Source organism: Phaenicophaeus curvirostris, chromosome 5 (genome assembly GCF_032191515.1).
Source record: "Phaenicophaeus curvirostris isolate KB17595 chromosome 5, BPBGC_Pcur_1.0, whole genome shotgun sequence".
NCBI lineage: Eukaryota > Metazoa > Chordata > Aves > Cuculiformes > Cuculidae > Phaenicophaeus > Phaenicophaeus curvirostris.
Window position 1 is genome coordinate 22518752 of NC_091396.1, and position 20626 is coordinate 22539377.

The window sequence follows — 20626 nt, forward strand, 5'->3', positions numbered from 1 at the left end:
GCTCTTTTTATCCTTGCCTGAGTCCTGGGGGATTTTGAAAAGATGAAATTTCTTATGAAGTCTGCCATTCTTGCACAGCCTCAACTTATCAGAATTATGGTTTATTAAAAATCTCAAAAGTAAAGCTCGACTTTTCTGCACTTTCATGGGCCAGCAACTAGGACAATAGGTCTAGACCCTACCAGAGCAGCAGAGTTGCTCTTCTTGGTCATAGAGCTCCCAGGAAAAGTGAAGTTTCCAGAACCCAGATGCTCAGAAAGTTACTGTGAGGCATAGTGAAGGAGGAGCTGAACAAATGTAATTAGTTGTTGATTTAGGTGGGAACTAGCCATCTGTTTATGAAGTACTCCTGAACTAGTCAGATTTATAGGACCTACAAAAGTTGTAAAATTCATCCCTCTTTCACCATCACATGCTGACTCTCCTCAGTGATGCAGCGAGCAGTGACGTGTCAGAGTCACCCAATGCTATGTATTATCACTGAAATTGCCCCTTTGACTTCCACTAGTAAATCCACTAAGCTTTCACGAGTTATGGAACCTGGACATTATTGGTGCTTATGGGACTTTGTCCCCACTTCCAGCTTTCTACTCCCCAACAATGAATTCTCATGGCTTTCTAACAGATTTCTCCATTTTTAAACAACATGGCTAGCAACCTGCTTTCAGCAAGGAATTCTGGAGTCTCCTCACTATTGTTGCTTGATAGTGCTTGAAAAAGCCTTTTCTGTCTGGTATTAGGCATCACAGAAGACATCAATATTTTAGCTGAGGTACCTAGATCCAAGCCAAGTGCAGTGCAAAATAAAACAAACAAACACAAATACTAGTCTGGGGTCTGTTAGTTTCATTGAAGTGGAAAGAGCACACCTCTGGTACAGTCAGCAAAGCAAAAGCATTTGACAGGTAATCTTGTAAACAGGGAAGATCTGCAGATCTTCAACAGTTTGATGGCATGCATTGCCACTATGGGAAGGATGTGACACCTCAGTAAGAGCAGGTTCTACTGAATGAGATGAGAACATTCTAGTTCAGCAGTCATTTCATTCAATTTTCAGTGCTATAGCTGGGGTTTAATGTGAATGCTGTAGCTGAAAGCCATTAGAATTTTCCCTCATCAACCACTTTTGGCAAGGTCTGTTAAATGGAATAACTTGCAGAGTGAGCCAGAAATAGAGCCTTTGGAACAGATTCTTCAGGTCACAAATGTTAAACCAAGGAGATGGATTGGTAATAATGAGGGTAGAGTGAAGAGAGAAGTTTCCATACACCACTTTTTCTCCTCCATCACCACCACAGATGCAATATGTACCCCAAAGTATGTTTGTAATGAGTGTAACCCAAGAAGACATCCCAAATCTTACCCAAGACTTGAAACTTAAAAGAAACAGCTGAGTTTGAGATTAATCAAAAGGCAGGGTAACCATGTGTGCTGAGTTTAATAGAGTTGCCATGTTCAGATTCCACAGGCAATGGATACAGAGACGTGAATGATCCTGAGTAGTGCCTCTCTAATCTGTCATGTGTCTCTCTTCCTTAGGTACAAAAGGTTCAGCTCTCGGTTTAGATTAAGTTTTCAACTGTGATCAATTTAGACGCCTCTGATGTGTTCTCGAAGTTTGAGAGATGAAGCTTACTTTAGGAAATTCTTGGATTTTGACATAAGGTTCGTAAATGGTTCTTTTGAATTGTATAGTTCCTTCCTTTCCTGTCCCTACATCCACCTCTTCCCTGGCTACCACTGGACTCAGTACCAAGGGAACCATTTTGGTTTACCACTTTTCAAAGAAACTCTCTGAGCATAAAAGAAAATGCTTTCTCATTCCAAAGTATGCCATGATAAATGCTTGCTGAAGAGTGAATACCACAACAGGTCAGGTCAGATCAGAAGTAAGGAAGCTAAATATATTAACAAAAAAATATAAATTAAATAGAGCAAGAGGCTTACTGTGGGCCACAGATTGTTCATACTGCATCTTATGCAGTTCTTCTAAAAAATGAACATATACGTGTATGCTTAATGGAGGGATTTTGGAAAACCAATTTTGTGAATTTGATAGACTTGGTGACATAATTTCTTTAAAATTCCTGAAAAGATATTACAGAAAAGCAGAAGTATCAATAGATGTACTAACACATAGCTCTGGTAATATAAGTTAATTTAGGGAGCACCCGTTAGGAGAATGAGACTTTATATAAATATGTTGTTCTATTTATCACGAATGTTTGTGTACTAGATTTAAAATACAGCTATTTACTAGGACCTGGGATATAGGCTGGGTATTTCTGTAATGCTGTAAATGAAGAGGGAACAGAAAGACAGGGGAAATACATTTCAAATTTTGTACACCCAGTACTGAGACTTGAACCAAATACAGAGCAACAGAACAATGCTCCCTAATGGCCACAGCTCTGTCACATGAGGGGCTGGTAGGTAACACCTCTGATACCATTATGGAAAGGTTAGCTGGGAAATCTTCTAACACTTTTTGTCTTAAGTGGGCTTTTTTTTGATAGAGTAAGTGCAGCAAATAAAAATTCGTGGAATGAGCTGAATGCTGCACATCCATATCTTATCAGAGTTTGTGCCTATGTTTACATGATAAATTAGTTTTGGCAACTGAATTTAGAAATTTATAGCTTTGTACTGTGAATCTATTTATTGCTGGTTTTATTTTTCTTCAATGAAGGGAAGGTTAGCAGCCAGGAAGGAAGCCTATAAATCTTAACATTAGAGAGGGAAAAGGGTAAGGTGTTTTACATAAGCGTAGGGGCCAGACAAGAAAGTAGATTTTTTTAGAGATGAAGGGCAATATGTGACTGATTTCTTCTGAAGATCTTTTGTCAACAAAAAACAGAAAAAATCTGCAGTGCACATTCTCTTTATTCTTTTCATTCCAGATTTTATTAATTTTCACCAAAAAGTTGTAGGCCTTTCAACAAGAAACGAAAACATTGTTTCTTTTAAACAAAAATGTGATTGCACATTATTGTCAGAAAAAGAAGAAATTACAAAAGAAAGCAAGCCTGTTTAGCTCTTTGGAAGGTGATATAACCTTTGAATTTTTCAGGGATGAGAAGAGTTTGGGAATCACCTCACCTTCAGATAAGGTATTTGACCCAAACTGTTTTTTGCTACTCTCCATTATGGAACACCTGTGAGAAATGCACATTCCCCGTGGGGAAACAGCCAAGCAGAACAGTATGTGGCACAAGGCTGCTGAAGGTGTAATGGGATCAACACTTGTAAATGATAAAAAAGCCCAACATCAGTTTAAAATAGTCTGAAGAGCTCCAACCCATGTGGGAAAGCACAAGTGGCAGGAGGTATTTAACTGTTCTCATAAAACTTTCCATTGGCTATTTGCAGTGATTCCTCCTATCCCTGGATGAGATGAACAAAATTACCTAATTAAATCCACATCTTTGAAAATCCCAATTAAACCATCTTCTCATCTCCTCTTGCTGAGAGGCACCTTGCCTTCCCTGATTGAAGTTGGTGGCAACATTTAATGTAATATGCTAAGAGATTATGGCTAGAGTAAAGCTCTGAGAATCTCTCCCATGCCCTTGCATTTTAGGTGGAACCATGAGCATTAGACTCTAGAAAGAACAAAGATACTTTAGTTTAAAATGTGCCATTGAGGAATTCATAGACTCTCTTCTAATAGCAGATGGTGACAAGAAGCACTCAAGGGTAAGAGGGGCTAGCAGTAGCTTCAGAAGAGGATTGCCTCTTACCTCGGTAAGCACAAGGAGAAACTTCCTTCTTCTCCTCCTCCTCTTTCCCCTGAATGAAAACAAACCCCCTGGAGCATTTTGGAAAGCAGTTCTAAGATGATGAGCTGCTCCTGTCACATCAGTCTGAGGAACTGGTTCCTCATACACAGAGATCACAGGAACTCAAACTGCTTTTGTATCAAAACAACTTCCTCAAACACTTTCAAAATTCGTTCTCCTTTCCAAGGCCTAATGAAGCTGGAGACATGCAAGGGAAGAGAAAAAATTCCTTCCAAAGAACCCCCCTCACTGGATTTTCAGAAGATTAGAACATTTCAAGCTGCTAGTTCTGCAACTAATTATGGGATAAAATGGGACATTTTACAATACTGCCTCCACGCTCCTTCAAGTCCTTAGTTCAGTGAGGGTTGAAGGCAGGGGGAGATGAGGAAGGGAGAAGAGTTTCTGAAAGGAGAAAAACTGTTAGAAGACATTTAAAAAAAACCAGAAATCTGATTTATCCTGAAATATCATTATATCGTTGGAATGAGGCAAGATAAAATACACCTGTGAGTTATTACCTAGCACAACTCTTTATTTCCGGAAAGTAAAATCAGCACTTCAATAGGTTATGTGACTCAGAAGAGTTTCAGGTCCTGACTATAGGAAAACAGTGACAGCAAGATCAGCAGCTGATGACTGTGCAGCACCCCATCTAAGCCATTCTGGTGCAATTTCCACACAAAGATTAGATCAGTTTGTGGCTGACGTGGAACCTTAGATCACAATAAGCTATGCTCTAGTGAGTATTTCATGGGAATCAGGTAGAAGGAGGCAGGAAGGGGTCTTTAATGTTTAAACATAAGGTGAGATGTGTGGGATTCTAGGAGGATGTGCTAAGACTGAAGTACTCAATTGAGATCTTCATCCTTCTGGAAATGAATACAGTGAAGTTTATTTGGAGAGAAGTTTTCAGATATTAAGACCCATGTCGACACAAAGAGTATACTGAAGGTCTTGTGAGGACTCTAGATTGGCTGCCATCTCTTCTTTCAAGGGTAGTGCTACTGCTCCACGTCTTCATCCAAACACTGCATATCCTACTGAGTTCACTGGTACATCCCATCCCTAATAACCATTGTTTTTTTATTTTACTTTTAGACCTGGTCCAGTGATGAATTCCCACATTAAGCCTCATGCATTTGCCAGGACCTTCACCAGTCTTTCTCTGGATACTACAAGCCCTGGACAGATCACCAAAACCCCATTTAGTCCATAGCTTTCTTGAATGCTGTTTTACCGTAGCCTCACCCTGAGTTGTTCTGACTGGGACCTAAACATCCAGTGGCCCCTTCTTGGAATCAGGTCTTACTCTTGATCTGTAAGACAGTAAGTCTTAATCCCAGCCTAAATCCTGGCATTGGCTCTGATGGCAAGACACCAAGCATCTCTGTTTAGGCTCCCATCATCTGTGCAAAACTTCAAAGCAGCTTTGTAAGTCTGTGCTCTCACTGAAAGATAGAATTAGGATAAAATTATTCAACACTAAGTTGCATTCATAGTCACATCCCAAAGGTTAGACAGCAGCAACATCCTAAGAACTTCCACAATCCAAGAGATCTTTTCCAGCCTGATGATTCTATAGTGATTCTATGACCATTGAGCTCTAGCAGACCACAGTTTAGGCTAGCATTAGGAGGTAGTAATAAGCAGCTTTTACTGCAATAGCAGAAGGCTTGCAGACATAATGGGGCTGTTGTGGCAAAGAACCAATGACTCCTGCTGAGCTTGCAAGAAAGCCTATTTCAGTGCTAAGTGAACTCCAGGTTACAGACTGGATTTAAACTACTTTTCAAAAAAATAAGCATCAAAGAGTTTCAGTTTATCTTCTGCGTATAGCTCTCCATAAGTAATCTGCGACCCTGTGCCAGAAAGCTCCTCCAAGATGTAATTACTTTCAGGGACACAGTTCCTCAGCAGCCTCAGCCAGTTAGGGTTAAGGTTAGGAAGTAACTAAGAGCTCCTTCTGTTGATGAATGCCAGAAATTTGCACAAGCAGACGAGAACTGTTGCTGCTAGGGCTCCTGGTCTTGTGTTTTATTTGTGGCTGAGCCTGCAACATCAGACTATCTTGAACACTGGAGGTATAGCTGGGGTTAGGCTTTGCTTTTGGAAAAGAAGTGTGGGCCATGACCAGTTCTTCTTATGCCCTCAAAGCTTGCAGAAGATGATCAAGAAAGCAGCATTCAAGGATGTTACTTAGAAGGCACAGGATCCCAGCAGTTATGCTGCAATGTCAGGGTTCCCAAGAAAAATTAGGAGAATGTGAGTTGATTTTGCATGTTAAGACTTCCACGGATAGTTTAAAGAACTATATTTGGTAGGATCCTGTAGCTTGCAGTTATGTAAGTCACTGATGCCATGCTGTGACAAAGCCTAGGCCTAGGAAGGAATCAGACTGAACCATTGTCTCCCCTGACCAAGTAACAAAGTACTGGTAGCAGGTTGACCACTGCTGCTGGTTATTCTGGGCACAGTCCTGAAGTGTTGCTGTACCACGGGTGCTGAGACCACAGTCAAAGGATGTTCGCAGACCTTGTAACCAAAGGATACCAGAATATCTTATATTTACTGCCTGGACTTAAGGCAACCATTAGCTTGACTTCTCAACCCATTTCATCCCAAATTAAAAGAGTGTTTCTTCTTTTAGTGTCACAGGTTTTCAGAACTCAGCAGTAAAAGTTGTTCTTTAATCTATCCCACCCAAAAGCTAAAATTGAATCTAGCTATATATTAATAAGAATTTCCAGTACCAGAAGTTTTCCTAAACTAGAACCTCCTCACACAACTACTCATCCTTTATTCTTAACTCAAGCGTTATTTCATTACCATGAACAAGAACTTACTGAAGCCACAGAGCCCTATCAGCACCAGCTTTCATACATTCCTGAGGACTGGGCCAACTCCAGTTTTCTTTTCTTGCCTCAACTCTCACTGTAAGTCTAAATAATTCAACCAAAAAAAAAATAAAAGAAGAAAAAAACATAAGTTGGCTGGTAGATTTTGCATCCATACTTTTCATACACCACTGTACACTATGTTCTTCAAACACTCCCTGCCCAAGTTCTGGATAACCCTAAACCTGACACAGCATGCCGAATTGCTCCCCTCAGCGTGTCTCACAGCAACAGTGTTTTCTGCCCAAGCTCAGGTGCAAAGACACAAATATAGTCCCCCTGCCTCCCCTACTACGATCATCAAGATGTTTTCTGCTTCTGTCACCAGTTAGGCCATTATAAATAGGTGAGCTTTACAGTTTTATAAGCTTTTATTTGTCCTTGAGTAGATCCTAACCATAACCTTTCCTTTCCAGCAAGGTAGGTGTTCCTCTACTGACAGAATCTGGCAATAGCAGTCATAAGCACAACAAGCCTTCCAGGATCCTGAAATATGCCATACTCCCAAACCATCTGGTCCTGGGATCTTATCACTATGCGAGACATTTCTGCATATTGTAAATCAATTTCATTCTTTAACTGTGGTCCTCTCCCTTCAAACTAGGTAGTTTTAGTGTTGCGTTCTAGCATGACCACATACACAACAGAAGGACAGGCAGATAGAGATTACTGCATTAAAGACAGAATTGGGATTGTGTTTATATGGCACAGAACTGCTGGCAGTGTCGCAAAGTTCTTGCAAGGTTCTGATGGCACTAACAGGACTACATGACAAAAGTTCTTTTACTTGGGGAAAACAAAAGGTTAAGTGGGAAGCAGTTATCCTAGAGATTTCTCCATCAAGACAGGAGCTAGCAGACTATTCTTTCCTACCCAGTTGATCTCACAGTAGAGATAAAGGGATCACTTCATCCTCTAGTTCTGCTTTAGTCTCCTCTTTGCTTTTAGAGCTCAGGAATCTTCAGCGCGGCTTGCATGAACTAGAGATGAGGTCTCATTACCACTTTGCTGCCTATTAAAGAGCGAGACAATCTAGCCGTAGTAAAAAATAAATAGCTGTATGCAATTATGAGAATCGCCAGACATCTCATTTTATGTCAGGGAAGACTATTGCCTAATAGGAGGACAATGTAATCCTGCTGTTGCCTTGCTCAGATGAGAGATGACCTCAAGATAATTAGCTGCTACAATAGCCAGGCATGAAATTACAAACTTTATGATAGCCATCTGATCAGCTATGTAGTCTCTGCATCTCCTCATCACATAAAAGTGTAACCAGCTTCTTCACTGCTCTAACAAAGTGCAAGCTCCTCACTAATGCCAACCGGGACACTGAGGGAAATTTAGGAAAAAAGCAGGAGAGGGCTCCAAAATCCCAAACACATCTCTGCTCTGAAGCCTTAATCCCTGTTAGGACATCTTTCCACTTCTGCTCACAGCTCACCAATACAAAAGGATTCTTTGCAACCAAGATCCTGCAACACACAGTATTCCGAAGCCAAATCTTCTCATCAAATTTTGATACTTTACTAGCCAAAGCAGGAGTTTCTGGGGACTTCAGCAAAAGCCAGCAAACGTGAGAAAGAATGTTCAACCCAGGGTGTAGGCAGATGTTTTCATAACATCTCTGGTGAGATTGTATAAAGCAATGACGGACTGCCAATACTTGGAAGTACTCAAAAGGCAGCTCTGGCAAACTTGTAGATTGTTTTATAAACAAATGGTTTCAAACTGATCCTGAAATTCATGGGAAAGGCAATGGAGTCACTTAAGGATAAAGGTGCTGTGGTTTGTGTACTCCCTGCTGACTGCTTTCACAACAGCAGCCATACACCAGAGGGCTACTTTTCAGGCATGGGAGTTGTGTCTGCCCCACTCACATTGCTGATGAGAACTGACGTGGCAAACCTTGACCACTGAACTAGAGCCACCTGCAACTCTGCCTCTGTCTCACAGTCCCAGTTCCCTGAGAGCAGCTTTTCCAGAGAAATCTGGCTCCTATGTCACTTCCAGGGTTGACTGCAGCTTGCCCCACTGCCCTTTTTGGCCAGCTAGCAGTTTAGCATTTCCTCAGCAAACCAACCTAACTGGCCATGCCAGCTGGCTCCTCACTTCAGTGGCTGATGTGTAGGTGCTGCCCTGTGGGTGTCTGATCCAGAGGCTCCTCCAGGCACACCTGCTTCGCATGCAGCACTTGCCCCTGCACCTTGTTCCCACCACATCTAGGGTACCTTGCAGAATAGGGAAGCAAGGCCTTGGCACTGTCACGCTCGTCCTTTGCTGCCTCGAGGAGACAAGCGGCTCCTGGGCACCCTGTCTCAGCTGCCAGATGGCTCCCACTTGGCTTACAGCAGGCAACAGCTCTAAGATGATGGGTGGCCTTGCCATTACCTTACTTGCTGTCCTAGGACATGAACTAAGCCCTTTTCTAAAGAGTTATTCAGATTTCCTAGGGCAAATGGCTATGGCTAAATGCCTGGACATGGATCCCTACCACCCCCTACTCTGCTCCTTGCTGGGGCCTCCCTCTGCTCTGGCACCTGATTACCTCAGGTGGGATTTCACATCAGGTCAGAATTTCAATCCAGGCTGGGATTTTCCAGCTATTTCCATGGTTTTAAAATCTTAACGCTGCTTTCTTCAAACTCTGTGCACCAGCTACACAAAGTACAGTTTCAAAAATAACTTCCCTAAGCAGAAGCTGCATCAGCCTCTGTTTATTTAATAGTTCTCAATGGATTTTTATCTACCCGTGCTCTTGTGCTATCTCTCTTTGGACATACACAACGTAAGCAGCAGCATTTCACAATGACTATGCCAGCCTCTCAACACAAAGACGTACTTTAGCTTTCCACCAGCCAGCAACATGAAATCAGTGACACACTTGCTGCCATGCAGGCACTGAAGTTAAAGGTCCTGTAAAACTGTACTCTGTTCCCAGATGACTACATGGAGCATATAAGTTTTGAGGAAAATGTGCCCACCAATTTCTCCAGACAAATTCTCTTGTATACCGTGTGGAGCCCTGCTTAAGCCTGGCTGAGTTCTGCAGCTCTGAAAAACTGCCCATGGGGGTCTAGAAGAGCTGCTACAAAATACAAAGTGCTTAGGTATCAATCTCTTTTCCCAAGTAACAAGTGACAGGATGAAAGGAAGCTATGTCAAGTCGCACCAGGCAAGGTTTAGACTAGATACTAGGAAAAATACCTTCACTGAAAGGGTTGTCAAGCATTGGAACAGGCTGTCCAGGGAAGATGTTGAGCCACCACCCCTGGAGACATTTAAAAGGCATGTAGACGTGCCTAGGGACATGGTTAGTACTGGACTTGGCAATGTTAGGTTTATGGCTGGATTTGATCTTAAAGATCATTTCCAACCTAAACATTTCTAAGTGGTATGTCTAAGTGGACCTGGTTTGCACATTTGTTACAGACACTTTTGACTGAAGGGTAAGTAGCAGACGCCCTTGATCTAATCACAGAATCACTAGGTTGGAAAAGACCCACAGCATCATTGAGTCCAACCATACCTATCAATCACTAAACCATGCACCTCAGCACCTCATCCACCTGTCTTTTAAACACCTCCAGGGAAGGTGACCCAACCACCTCCCTGGGCAGCCTGTTCCAGTGCCCAATGACCCTTCTGTGAAAAATTTTTTTCTGATGTCCAGCCTGAACCTCCCCTGGCGGAGCTTGAGGCCATTCCCCCTTATCCTGTCCCCTGTCACTTGAAAGAAGAGGCCAGCTCCCTCCTCTCTACAACCTCCTTTCAGGTAGTTATAGAGAGCAAAGATGTCTCCCCTCAGCCTCCTCTTGTCAAGGCTAAAAATCCCCAGTTCCCTCAGCCACTCCTTGTAAAGTTTGTTCTCCAGCCCCCTCACCATCTTCATTGCTCTTTTCTGGACTCGCTCCAGAGCCTCAACATCCTTCTTGTGGTGAGGGACCCAGAAATGAACACAGTATTTGAGGTGTGTTCTCACCACGGCCAAGTACAGGGGCAGAATATCCTCCCTGGACCTGCTAGTCATGCCGTTTCTGATACAAGCCAAGATGCCATTGGCCTTCTTGGCCTCCTGGGCACACTGCTGGCTCATGTTCAGTTGCTGTCAACCAGCACCCCCAGGTCCTTCCCTTCTGGGCAGCTTTCTAGCCACTCTTCCCCAAGTCTGTAGCACTGCACAGGGTTGTGGTGCCCCAAGTGCAGAACCCGGCCTTTGGCCTTGTTAAACTTTATCCCATTGGTCTCAGCCCATCAGTTCAGACTATTCAGATCCCTTTGCAGAGGCTCCCTACCCTCCAGCAGATCAACACTTCTACCTAGCTTAGTGTCATCTGCAAACTTACTTAGGGTGCATTCAGTCCCCTCATCCAGGTCATTGATAAAGACATTGATAGAGACAAATCGTACCTAACTTGGGACAAGAGTGGTGTCTTTATTCTTTTAGAGTGGCATGCCCTGTCCATCTCGTCTCCCCATATGTGTCCTCTCTCCCCCCCCCGCCCTTTTTTCTTTCTTCAACCCCCAGATCTTAAGAAATGCAGATTTAAGGGTAAAAAAAAATGAAACCAAAACAAAAAAAACTTCTTTCTCTTAGATGCAGCCAATACTCTTGATTATTCACATTGAAAAAAAACATAACAATCTTCCCAGCCTATCCTACCTCAGATGACCAATACACCCTGTTAGGTCACATATTTAGAGTATAGTTTTATGATCCTGTTTTGTCCCATTCCAGGCCTTTCATTTAATGTTTACTATGAGGCAACCACTAAGAAAGCAGAAGAAACTCCTTCATCAGTAGCTATCCAACTATTTTTAGTCTTGTTTAAGCAGAAGAAAACACCACATAAGCAAAACAAACTTTGCTTTATAGGAACCTACACCCCCTAAGGAAAAACTGTTTTGTAAAAGAATTCTCAACCAGTGCTAACCAGAGTTAATTTGAATATGGCATTAAAAGGGCAACTTCTTTTTAAATACTTCAGAGCATCATGAAATAACCTCTGCCAAAATTAAAGGTCTGCTCTCTGCTGGGTTATTGTTCCAGGCTGTCTGTAATGAGTTATACTATTGTGACATCATTTTGCAAGTTCAGTGTCCAAAGCACATGCCTGTACTATAACATGGTCCTGATAGGACCTCACATTTCCACCCTAGTAAATCCTAAATAGTTTCCAGAAGCTATGTAGAAAATACCCAGAAAGCATGCTGGGTAAGCAATTCCGATGATCACATTCTCTGAAATTCTTCTGTCTCTGAAGAACTTCCATATGTCCAGTCTGTAACTCTAAGCAGAGCAAAACGAAGAAAAAGTTAATCTGGGACACATTCCTCTGATCTCCAGCATTGTCGCAGTTGTTGGATTTAGTTACCTGATGTCAGGGCACCCAAATCCAGAAAGAACTGCGGACCAAGATCTTTCAGGGAAGTTGCTTGGACAAGAAAAGACAATATGGTTTAAGGTTAAGAACCTGACAAGTCACACAGTGGACAAGGTCTGATACTACAGAGATATACTGAGGATGTGGGGTCCTGGAGGTGGCCTAGATCTGATACAGGTCTGGAGCAGCAGCTGATGGCTTCTAACCCCATGAACACGCAACAGAATAAAGAGCAATATCAAGATGATCCCTGAACTGCTGCAATTGCTTAATGCAACATTGTGAAGGAATGGGAGTTAGCTAAAATCCAGAGCCTGTAAGAGGGAAAGGAAATACTCTCTGGTTTCCTAGAGATGGGACTTGTTGTGGTTGTGGAAGTAGGTTTCTGTATTTTCTGCTTGTCTTTGGATTGTTGTGGACAGACTAGCCACCTCATGATGCCATTCATTAGTGACAGGCATAGGAAAGAAAACAGAAAGAAATTTAATTGAAGTGTGTGCAGATACTATCCTTGTGGGCTAAAGCACAGACTAAAGTAGGATCTTTCCTGTCAGATTCCACACCTCTTCAAGAACATGTTTCTTGAAACCTTATACTTCTTTTAAACTCCTATTCTAAATGGGGGTGATAATTTTGCCCGGAGAATTGAGAATAACTTTTCTTTAGATACAGAGTATTCAGTATTCCCCTAATCCCTCCCCACAAAACCCAAAAAGTACACACAAACCCCAGCCAATTGTATTATTAGGAGTGTAGAAGGGAGGAGCCAGAAAATTTACACCTACAAGAAGTGTGAATGTATAGCTAAGGTTACACAATCTGTTTCAGAGGTAATTGCCCATGTTTGGTAGAAGAGCCTTTCCCCAAGGCAAGAAATTGCATGCACTCTACCAGCACATGCCTACTAGAAACTGTTTATAATGACTAAAGCACACATAGCAGCTTTACTAGCAACATTTTCCTAATAGCTTTCATTCGGTAATGGCATAGGTTTGCTAGGGACCTTTTTCCAGTTTACAAGCATTTGAAGACTTCCATGTTAGTAGATTTTACACAAACAAGTTTTTAGTGTCAACCTGGCTTAAGACATCATTCAGAAATCCTAGCTGCTAACTGGAATTTATTATTTGTAATAAAAGGCCAAGGCTAGAGCCAAGAGTTTCAGCGGCTAATGGGTTAGAGCCAGACCATGAATAATTGAAGGTATGTTCTCCATTTATGGCATTGCATGGCAGCAATTGGCTGTGAAAATGCATTTGTGAGAATCCCAAGGTCCTCAGGCTTTTCCACAATGAGCCCCTGTAGCTGCTCTTCCTCACCTTCCTCTACAGAGTCCTACTTGCCACTACTCGCAGCCTGCTTGTCCTTCAGCAGCCAGAAATCAGATTGTTTCTGAAATCAGAAGTCTACCAAATTCAGCCTCAATTCCTGAGCAAAGCAGGCAGGGACCAGCCATATCACCACCTATGCGATAGTTACAGACAAAAAAAACCAGCTGCCATATGTTACAAATGAGTATGTACCATGCAGAAACCCTCACAGAAAACAAAATGCATTGCAGCCTTTAGGGTTACCCACACCCACTCCAGCTAATACAATTCTTCCCCTTCCAGAAGGGAAGAAACATCTCACAGGAAGAATTATAGAAGCTTCTTGAGTTCCTCATGATCACACAGAATAAGGAATGTCACCAGTTCATTACTAGGGGCCTTACTTAAAGCCACGGGGGGGGGGGGGGTCACAACTATACTCTTGCAATAATAATTCTTGGCCTGGGACAGCAATATAGCAACTTATTGGTTATGCACAAAATGCTTCCATCTGCTGAGCTACTGCAGAGGTTGGCACCAGGGGTGTTGCTACAGAAACATTGCAGCTCCCAAGATGTCTGAGTGATATTCTGATTTTTAGTTCCAACAGCAAACCTTTAGTTCTGGAGATGAGCTGAGAGCCTGTCCCAAGAAGCAGCAGCAGGTTCCTTGCTCACTGAAGGCTGGGGACTTTCTTCCTGGAATCCTTTTTTTTTTTTTATAATCAGGTTAATAGACATCAAATGCTGTCTCCTTCTCCTCGGGGCTGACCACAGAAAGGAAATGAGGATAGAATGAAACAGGAAAAAGATGGGGACAAGGAAAGAAATGACAGGAGAAGCTCCTCGTGCTATCTTCAACTTCCAGAGGTAATTACAGCAGAAACCCAACAAGCAAGAACAACCCATATACAGTAGTGGAAGACATGCAACATTATATCCAACTGTGTGCTGCTCCAAGAAATGGAAAGGAAAATTATCCCTAAAAATGCCAAGCACGCAGCATAAATAGTTTACAAGAAGAATACAATTGTAATTACAAGTCATTTTAGCTACTCCACTGCCAGGAGTAAGTAGGACCAGAAGGAAGTGATCAGCGTCATCATCTCAGCACCCAGGGACCAGCCGAGGCAGCCGACACTGCAGCACCCGGGCTGACTTTTCTTGGTGAAACATCTCCCTCCAGTGGCCAAAGGCAACTGGTTTCCACAGAGCTCGGGCAGTTGTGGACCCAGGCTGGTGACAAGAAGCAGTCCTCATCTTCTCTCCTTTCTCCATCCACCTTCATATCAGGCCGACGGAGAGCCAGCAGTACTCTTCCACACCTAGCAGGTATGTGGTGAGGTTTGGTAGCTTTGTCAAGTGTAGCCCTTTAAATCACGACGCCTTGGGGAAGCATTGCCACTTGATCAAAGCAGGGTGCTCCAGGGAAACAGCCAGAAAGAGGGGATGTGCCATACGATCAAGAGTCACGTTTTCCTTCAACATAGCCCAGGACAGACTAAAAGAACAAGTTGTACTCATAGATCAAACAGATCATTGCATGCTACTGTGGGTGCAAGATCCATTTAAGCACCTCTTGCACTGTGCTCAGCTGGTAAGGGTAAAGTCTTGACTTTAGAACAGTTGCCACTAGTGTTTGATAGTAGCACCCCAGCACTTTCTTCTCTGCAAAACTGCAAACTCGGCACTGGTGAGACCACTCCTTGAATACTGTGTTCAGTTTTGTGCCCCTCACCACAAGAAGGATGTTGAGGCTCTGGAGCGAGTCCAGAGGGACCCATCCCTGGAAGTGTTCAAGGCCAGGTTGGATGGGGCTTTCAGCCACCTGGTCTAGTGGATACATCCCTGCTAATGGCAGGAGGGTTGGAACTATATTAAAGTTCCAAGCCTAAGTTCCTCACCAAGTTCCTTAATAAGTTTGCAGATGGCACTAAGCTGGGAGGTAGTGTCAGTCTGCTGGAGGATAGGGAGGCTCTCCAAAGTGATCTGAACAGTATGGACCACTGGGCTGAGGCCAATGGCATGAGATTCAACAAAGCCATGTGCTGGATCCTGCACTTGGGGCATAACAATCCTGTGCAGTGCTACAGACTAGGGGAAGAGTGGCTAGTAAGCTGCCTGGAGAAGGACCTGGGGGTGTTGATTAACAGCGGACTGAACGTGAGCCAGCAGTGTGCCCAGGTGGCCAAAAAGGCCAATGGCATCCTGGCTTGTATCAGAAACGGTGTGATCAGCAGGTCCAGAGAGGTTATTCTGCCTCTGTACTCGGCACTGGTGAGATCACATCTCGAATACTGTGTTCAGTTCTGGGCCCCTCACCACAAGAAGGACGTTGAGGCTCTGGAGCGAGTCCAAAGAAGAGCAAAGAAGCTGGTGAAGGGACTGGAGAACAAGAATTATGAGGAGCAGCTGAGGGAGCTGGGATTGTTTAGCCTGGAGAAGAGGAGGCTGAGGGGAGACCTCATTGCTCTCTACCACTACCTGAAAGGAGGTTGTAGAGAGGAGGGAGCTGGCCTCTTCTCCCAAGTGACAGGGGACAGGACAAGAGGGAATGGCCTCAAGCTCCGCCAGGGGAGATTTAGGCTGGACATTAGGAAAAAATTCTTCACAGAAAGGGTCATTGGGCACTGGAACAGGCTGCCCAGGGAGGTAGTTGATTCACCTTCCCTGGAGGTATTTAAGGCATGGGTGGACGAGGTGCTAAGGGGCACGTTTTAGTGTTTGATAGGAATGGTTGGACTCGATGATCCGGTGGGTCTCTTCCAACCTGGTTATTCTATGATTCTATGAACTTCAGTCTGTTTCAAATGTGTCTGAGGACTTAAGTCATGCTTATTACTTCCTAAAGCAACAGCTCCAGACTCCATTAGCACACTAACAAAAGTCCTTTTAAGGACAGCCATTTTAATTCATAGAATCATGGAATAGTTTGGGTTGGAAAGGACCTTAAAGATCATCTAGTTCCTACCCCCCTGTGATGGGGTGGAACATGTCCCACTAGATCAGGCTGCTCAAGGCCCCATTCGGCCTGGCCTTGAACATCTCTAGGGATGGGGCAGCCACAAGTTCCCAGGGCAACCTGTTCCAGTGCCTCACACTCTCATCATGAAGAAATGAAAAATGGCGAGAAACATCATCACAAAGCAGGACCTCAATGAATTTTGAGATCCATCTCATATCCACTTCTCAACTGCTTAGCCGAGGGAGGCAAGAAAATTCATACAGTTGCTCTATCTACTTCTCAAGAGCTTTACAATCAAACCCAGTGTGTGGTGGCATTACCTACAAAAGTGACTACCTCAGCTTTCTTCCTCCTCGAAGTGGCAGAGCAGGGGTTGAGAAATCTTTTTGAAATAGTAGCCTGGAGGCAGGAGCCTACCAAAGGCAAGCAGGAAGAGGAAAAAAAATGATAACACTAAGCTAGCAAGAGCTGCACACACTGTGGGCATAGCAGCAAGCTTATGTTTTGTCAGAGTTAGTCCCCTGAGGCATATGATTTGAAGTGACATCTTCAAATACAAAGATCACTTAGCTTAGGAGACAGTATGTAATTCAAAGGAACTATCACTCAGTCAGGTCACCCTACTTCAAAAACCAGGCAAAGTTTACTTTAGAACACACCCTACGAAAATTGTCACCTCCCACTGCTGGGCAGTATCTTCACAGACCACACTGATCTCGCACATGAGCCTCAGAATAGCTTTTGACAGGCTCTTTGCTACCTTGAACAAACAAGGGGTCAGTGATTTACACGTAAGCAGAAGGGGATGGAAAGGAAGCAAGGGGAAACCACTGCAAAGCACCAGTCGTAGACAGAGATAATTTTTTTTAGCAAAGTCTTTATTACAGAAATATTCACCCTCTAGACTTATATATCTGTACATGCATTTCTTCCAGTAGGAAGCTGTTGCTAAAAACAGTCAAAAAGAAATCAAAAGGAAATCCAGCATGGGCTCCTTTTTACTTGCTGCTCAGCATTGGCATCTGTAACCAAACAGAAATCTTACAAATAAGAACACATTAGGGAATAGATTTTGTTCTACAAAAGCTAGCAAGCTTTACTGCTAAAAACAGTGCCTTCTGCTATAGCAAAGGTCAACTTGAAGGGTCTGTGCAGGAGGGGGCAAGTGTCTCAAAATAGCAAAGCCTTACCGACCTCCATAAACAACCGTTGCCCAGGCGTATCTACTCTCCCCAATAACTGCTGTGTCCAGAGATAAGGACAGAGCGGGGGCCCACAGCTGTGGTCCTAATTCCCTGCACAAACCTTTTTTCCCAGAAGGAAGACTGAGTAGGTAGCGAAGCCATCCCTTTGAACTGCTATTAGGTCATTTCTACCAACCCCACCCCTGAGAACAGACAGTTCTGAGATCACCTCTGTAAGGCAAAGGTTCTCTTAGCAAGTACCTTGCTTCAGGTCTCAAGCAAGGACCATCCACTTCTCTCTCATAAAGCTTCTTCCTGTCAGGGAGATGGAACGCACATGCAACTGCAGGAAATCCATTGTGCCCAAGACTGAGGATTTGCACCCAGCTCCCACATCTAAGAAGTCTGGGCACTGTTTTTCACATACATTTCCTACTGCATGATTGCAGAACCAGCTACTTATCTGCTGCAGTACTTGCACTCCAGCCAGCCCTCAGGATACAGCTGTGGCTCCCAACTGCAGCACAGTCAGAAGACCAGACAACTGAAATAAAAGCAACCAAACTTGTATCCAAACTGTAGAACCTAAACTGGGTGCTGCTAGCAGTGATAAACCCAATATACAGCATCAGCAATCCTGTCAGATCCCTCCATATTCATAATTAAAAACCACAGCTAACAAATTTAATGTTTATAAAGGGGGCAGGGGAAGAATTAAGTTAATCATAACCTATACAAAAGTTGGCAACCCAAGAATGCGAGCAGCAGAGCCAGCCTGGGACTGAGTTCACACTATGCAGAAGTCTCTGAAGTGCCTCCAAGCTGACCAGAGACAGCAAAGCAGTGCTAGGGGAAAAGGAAAGGTAGAGAGGCAAGTGGGAGAAATATGTAAGTGTCAAATCCAGAGCCCAAAGGACCCATACCAGAAGCAGTCGACCACCACCACAATCTGCCAGGCCACACTAGGAATATGTAGGCTTGGCTCCCTCCCCGTGGCTTCTCATCACATTCAAAGGGAAGAGCTCTGCTTAAGGCAAGGCATAACTGACTCCACAAGCTAATATTGAGGGTAGTGCTTGTTATTTCAGATGCGAGCCTAGGCTGGAAAATTCACAGCAGGAGCTGAATCAGGTTCACGGCAAGGAAGGAAAAGGTCTATAAAGCACAACAAGTTACCACAAGTCAGTGAAATACGTGAAGCTACCAAAGCACTGGAATCTCAACAGCAATCCTGACTCATGGGACAAAAAGATGGGACCTTCTAGGGATAAGGGAAAAAGATGTGTGGGAGGAGAATAAGGGAGGAGAGGGCTTTTTGTATGTTAGGCCCAGTGGATTGTAGATTGGAAATAAGAATAGGACTGTTTAACACAGATCAGGCAGCGAAAGTATTGTCCCCGCAGGTTAATTGGTGTCTCATGTGATAAGACGGTTAAGTTCTGCTTCTTGAAGTAGAAATAATCCAGAGGCATGATGCAGGTAGCCCAAGGGCCCTATTGCCAGAATATCAGGCTGTATTTGCAGCTCTAACAGTTCTTAGCAGAGTGGTATCAGAAATGGGATGTCACAGGAATTATGGTCAATGGTTGGACAGTCTGGGTATGAGGCAGGAACATTCCGTTTTCTCCTTTCTCTGTGGTGCCGTAGCTCTGGAGTCAGCCAACTCAAGACTTGGGCACTTTGGTGTAGTCTTCGCTGTGTATGTTCTTGCAGAGTGAAACAGACAGTATCATCCCCAGCAGCTGGAATAAGTAATGAAAAATGGGAACAAAATCAGCAACCAGACAGATAAGGTGGGAAGAAAGGGTGGTACAGGGGAGCAGAATACAGTGGTCTCCTTTTAATGATACCACAGAGATGAATAAGTAAATGCAAGATAAATGCAATAACCAGGATGACAAAAATATTTTGCTGCAAAAAGATGTGCCTTCATCTGGAATCTGTTATGGGCTTTTCAAGGCAACAAGTGGGATCTCACTAGTGGGATGTTGCTTGTCTCATTCTCCTTGATTACACATGCAGTAAATGCCAAGCATCAGGTACAGCAGCAGGAGCCACAAGTAGACAGAGCTTTGTTCAATTTTTAATATAATCAATAAAAGCAGCAGTTCAAAGCTCCAGGTAGACAACCAAGTGCTAAGACTGCATTGCCATGAAACCATGTGTCTGTTTCTCGAAAAAAATAGCCTTATCTTTAAAAGAGTCTGCATGGTAAGATGATATAGATTCATGTCCAGGAGTGAGTTACCTCTATAACAGCAACACCAGTGCAGACCCCAAGAATGACACCAAGGTTGTCCTTCAACCACTTCTCTACACCATCCATGCATCCCTGTGAAGAAAACATGGTCATAAGGGAAAGAAATATGAATTAAGTATCTCAAGACAGAAAATCCATAACCCTGTATTTGCAGAAATTATCTCAGTTACATGCTATACCAAGCTTCACAGTAGCTTTAGCAGAAAAGGGGAAAAGCCCTCCCCCTGTTTACCCCGATTTCCACTGATATTAATAAAGTATCCTAAGTAATTCCTAGATGAGCAAAGACAAGGTATCTCCAGCGGAAGCTTCACAGGGCCCAGATATACCCACTCACCTGCTCATGAACAGGCCAGTCGGCAGACGTTGCAGTGCCGTTGACAGGGACATCCAGATTACAGAAACCGCTATCTACCTGAAGGTTCTTGGAGCTGTTGGAGCAGGAGCAGGGATACTCAGTCATGCTTTGGTTGATAAGAATCCTATTATTTTCCCAGTCCTTTGCGTCAGTCCAGCCACAGCAGGCAATCTAATAAGCAGAGAGATCATTATGATGTTACACTTTGCACTGGTAATGTACTGAACATGAAAACAGGCAGTGGAGGTAGAAGCACACAGGAGGTCTCCCTGTAGCAACAGTCAGGCCATACAGTTTTCATGAATTAGTTACATGAGAGCATCACCCTGGTTACCAGATAACCTATGTATAAGGCCATAGAGAAGACAGGGCCATTATTACAGAATCACAGAATCACAGAATAACCAGGTTGGAAGAGACCCACCGGATCATCGAGTCCAACCGTTCACTCTGCTAGCAAGATAAAAGTTAAAGTGCTACTTCTAGCAGA

At 43.5% G+C, this 20626-nt stretch overlaps 1 protein-coding gene across 2 annotated transcripts in view; it reads right to left on the bottom strand.

Moving 5' to 3' along the window:
* Window positions 1-16982: 16982 nt before the first annotated feature.
* CD82 (CD82 molecule) overlaps window positions 16983-20626 on the bottom strand; it is a 346751-nt gene continuing 343107 nt past the window's right edge. For both annotated transcript variants that reach the window (XM_069857924.1, XM_069857923.1), the window contains exons 7-9: window positions 20116-20307; window positions 19767-19850; window positions 16983-19260 (exon numbers count right to left, since the gene is read on the bottom strand). In XM_069857924.1, the coding sequence (XP_069714025.1) occupies window positions 19183-19260; window positions 19767-19850; window positions 20116-20307 (354 nt within the window). In that variant the 3' untranslated portion in view covers window positions 16983-19182. The remainder of the gene's footprint in view (window positions 19261-19766; window positions 19851-20115; window positions 20308-20626) is intronic.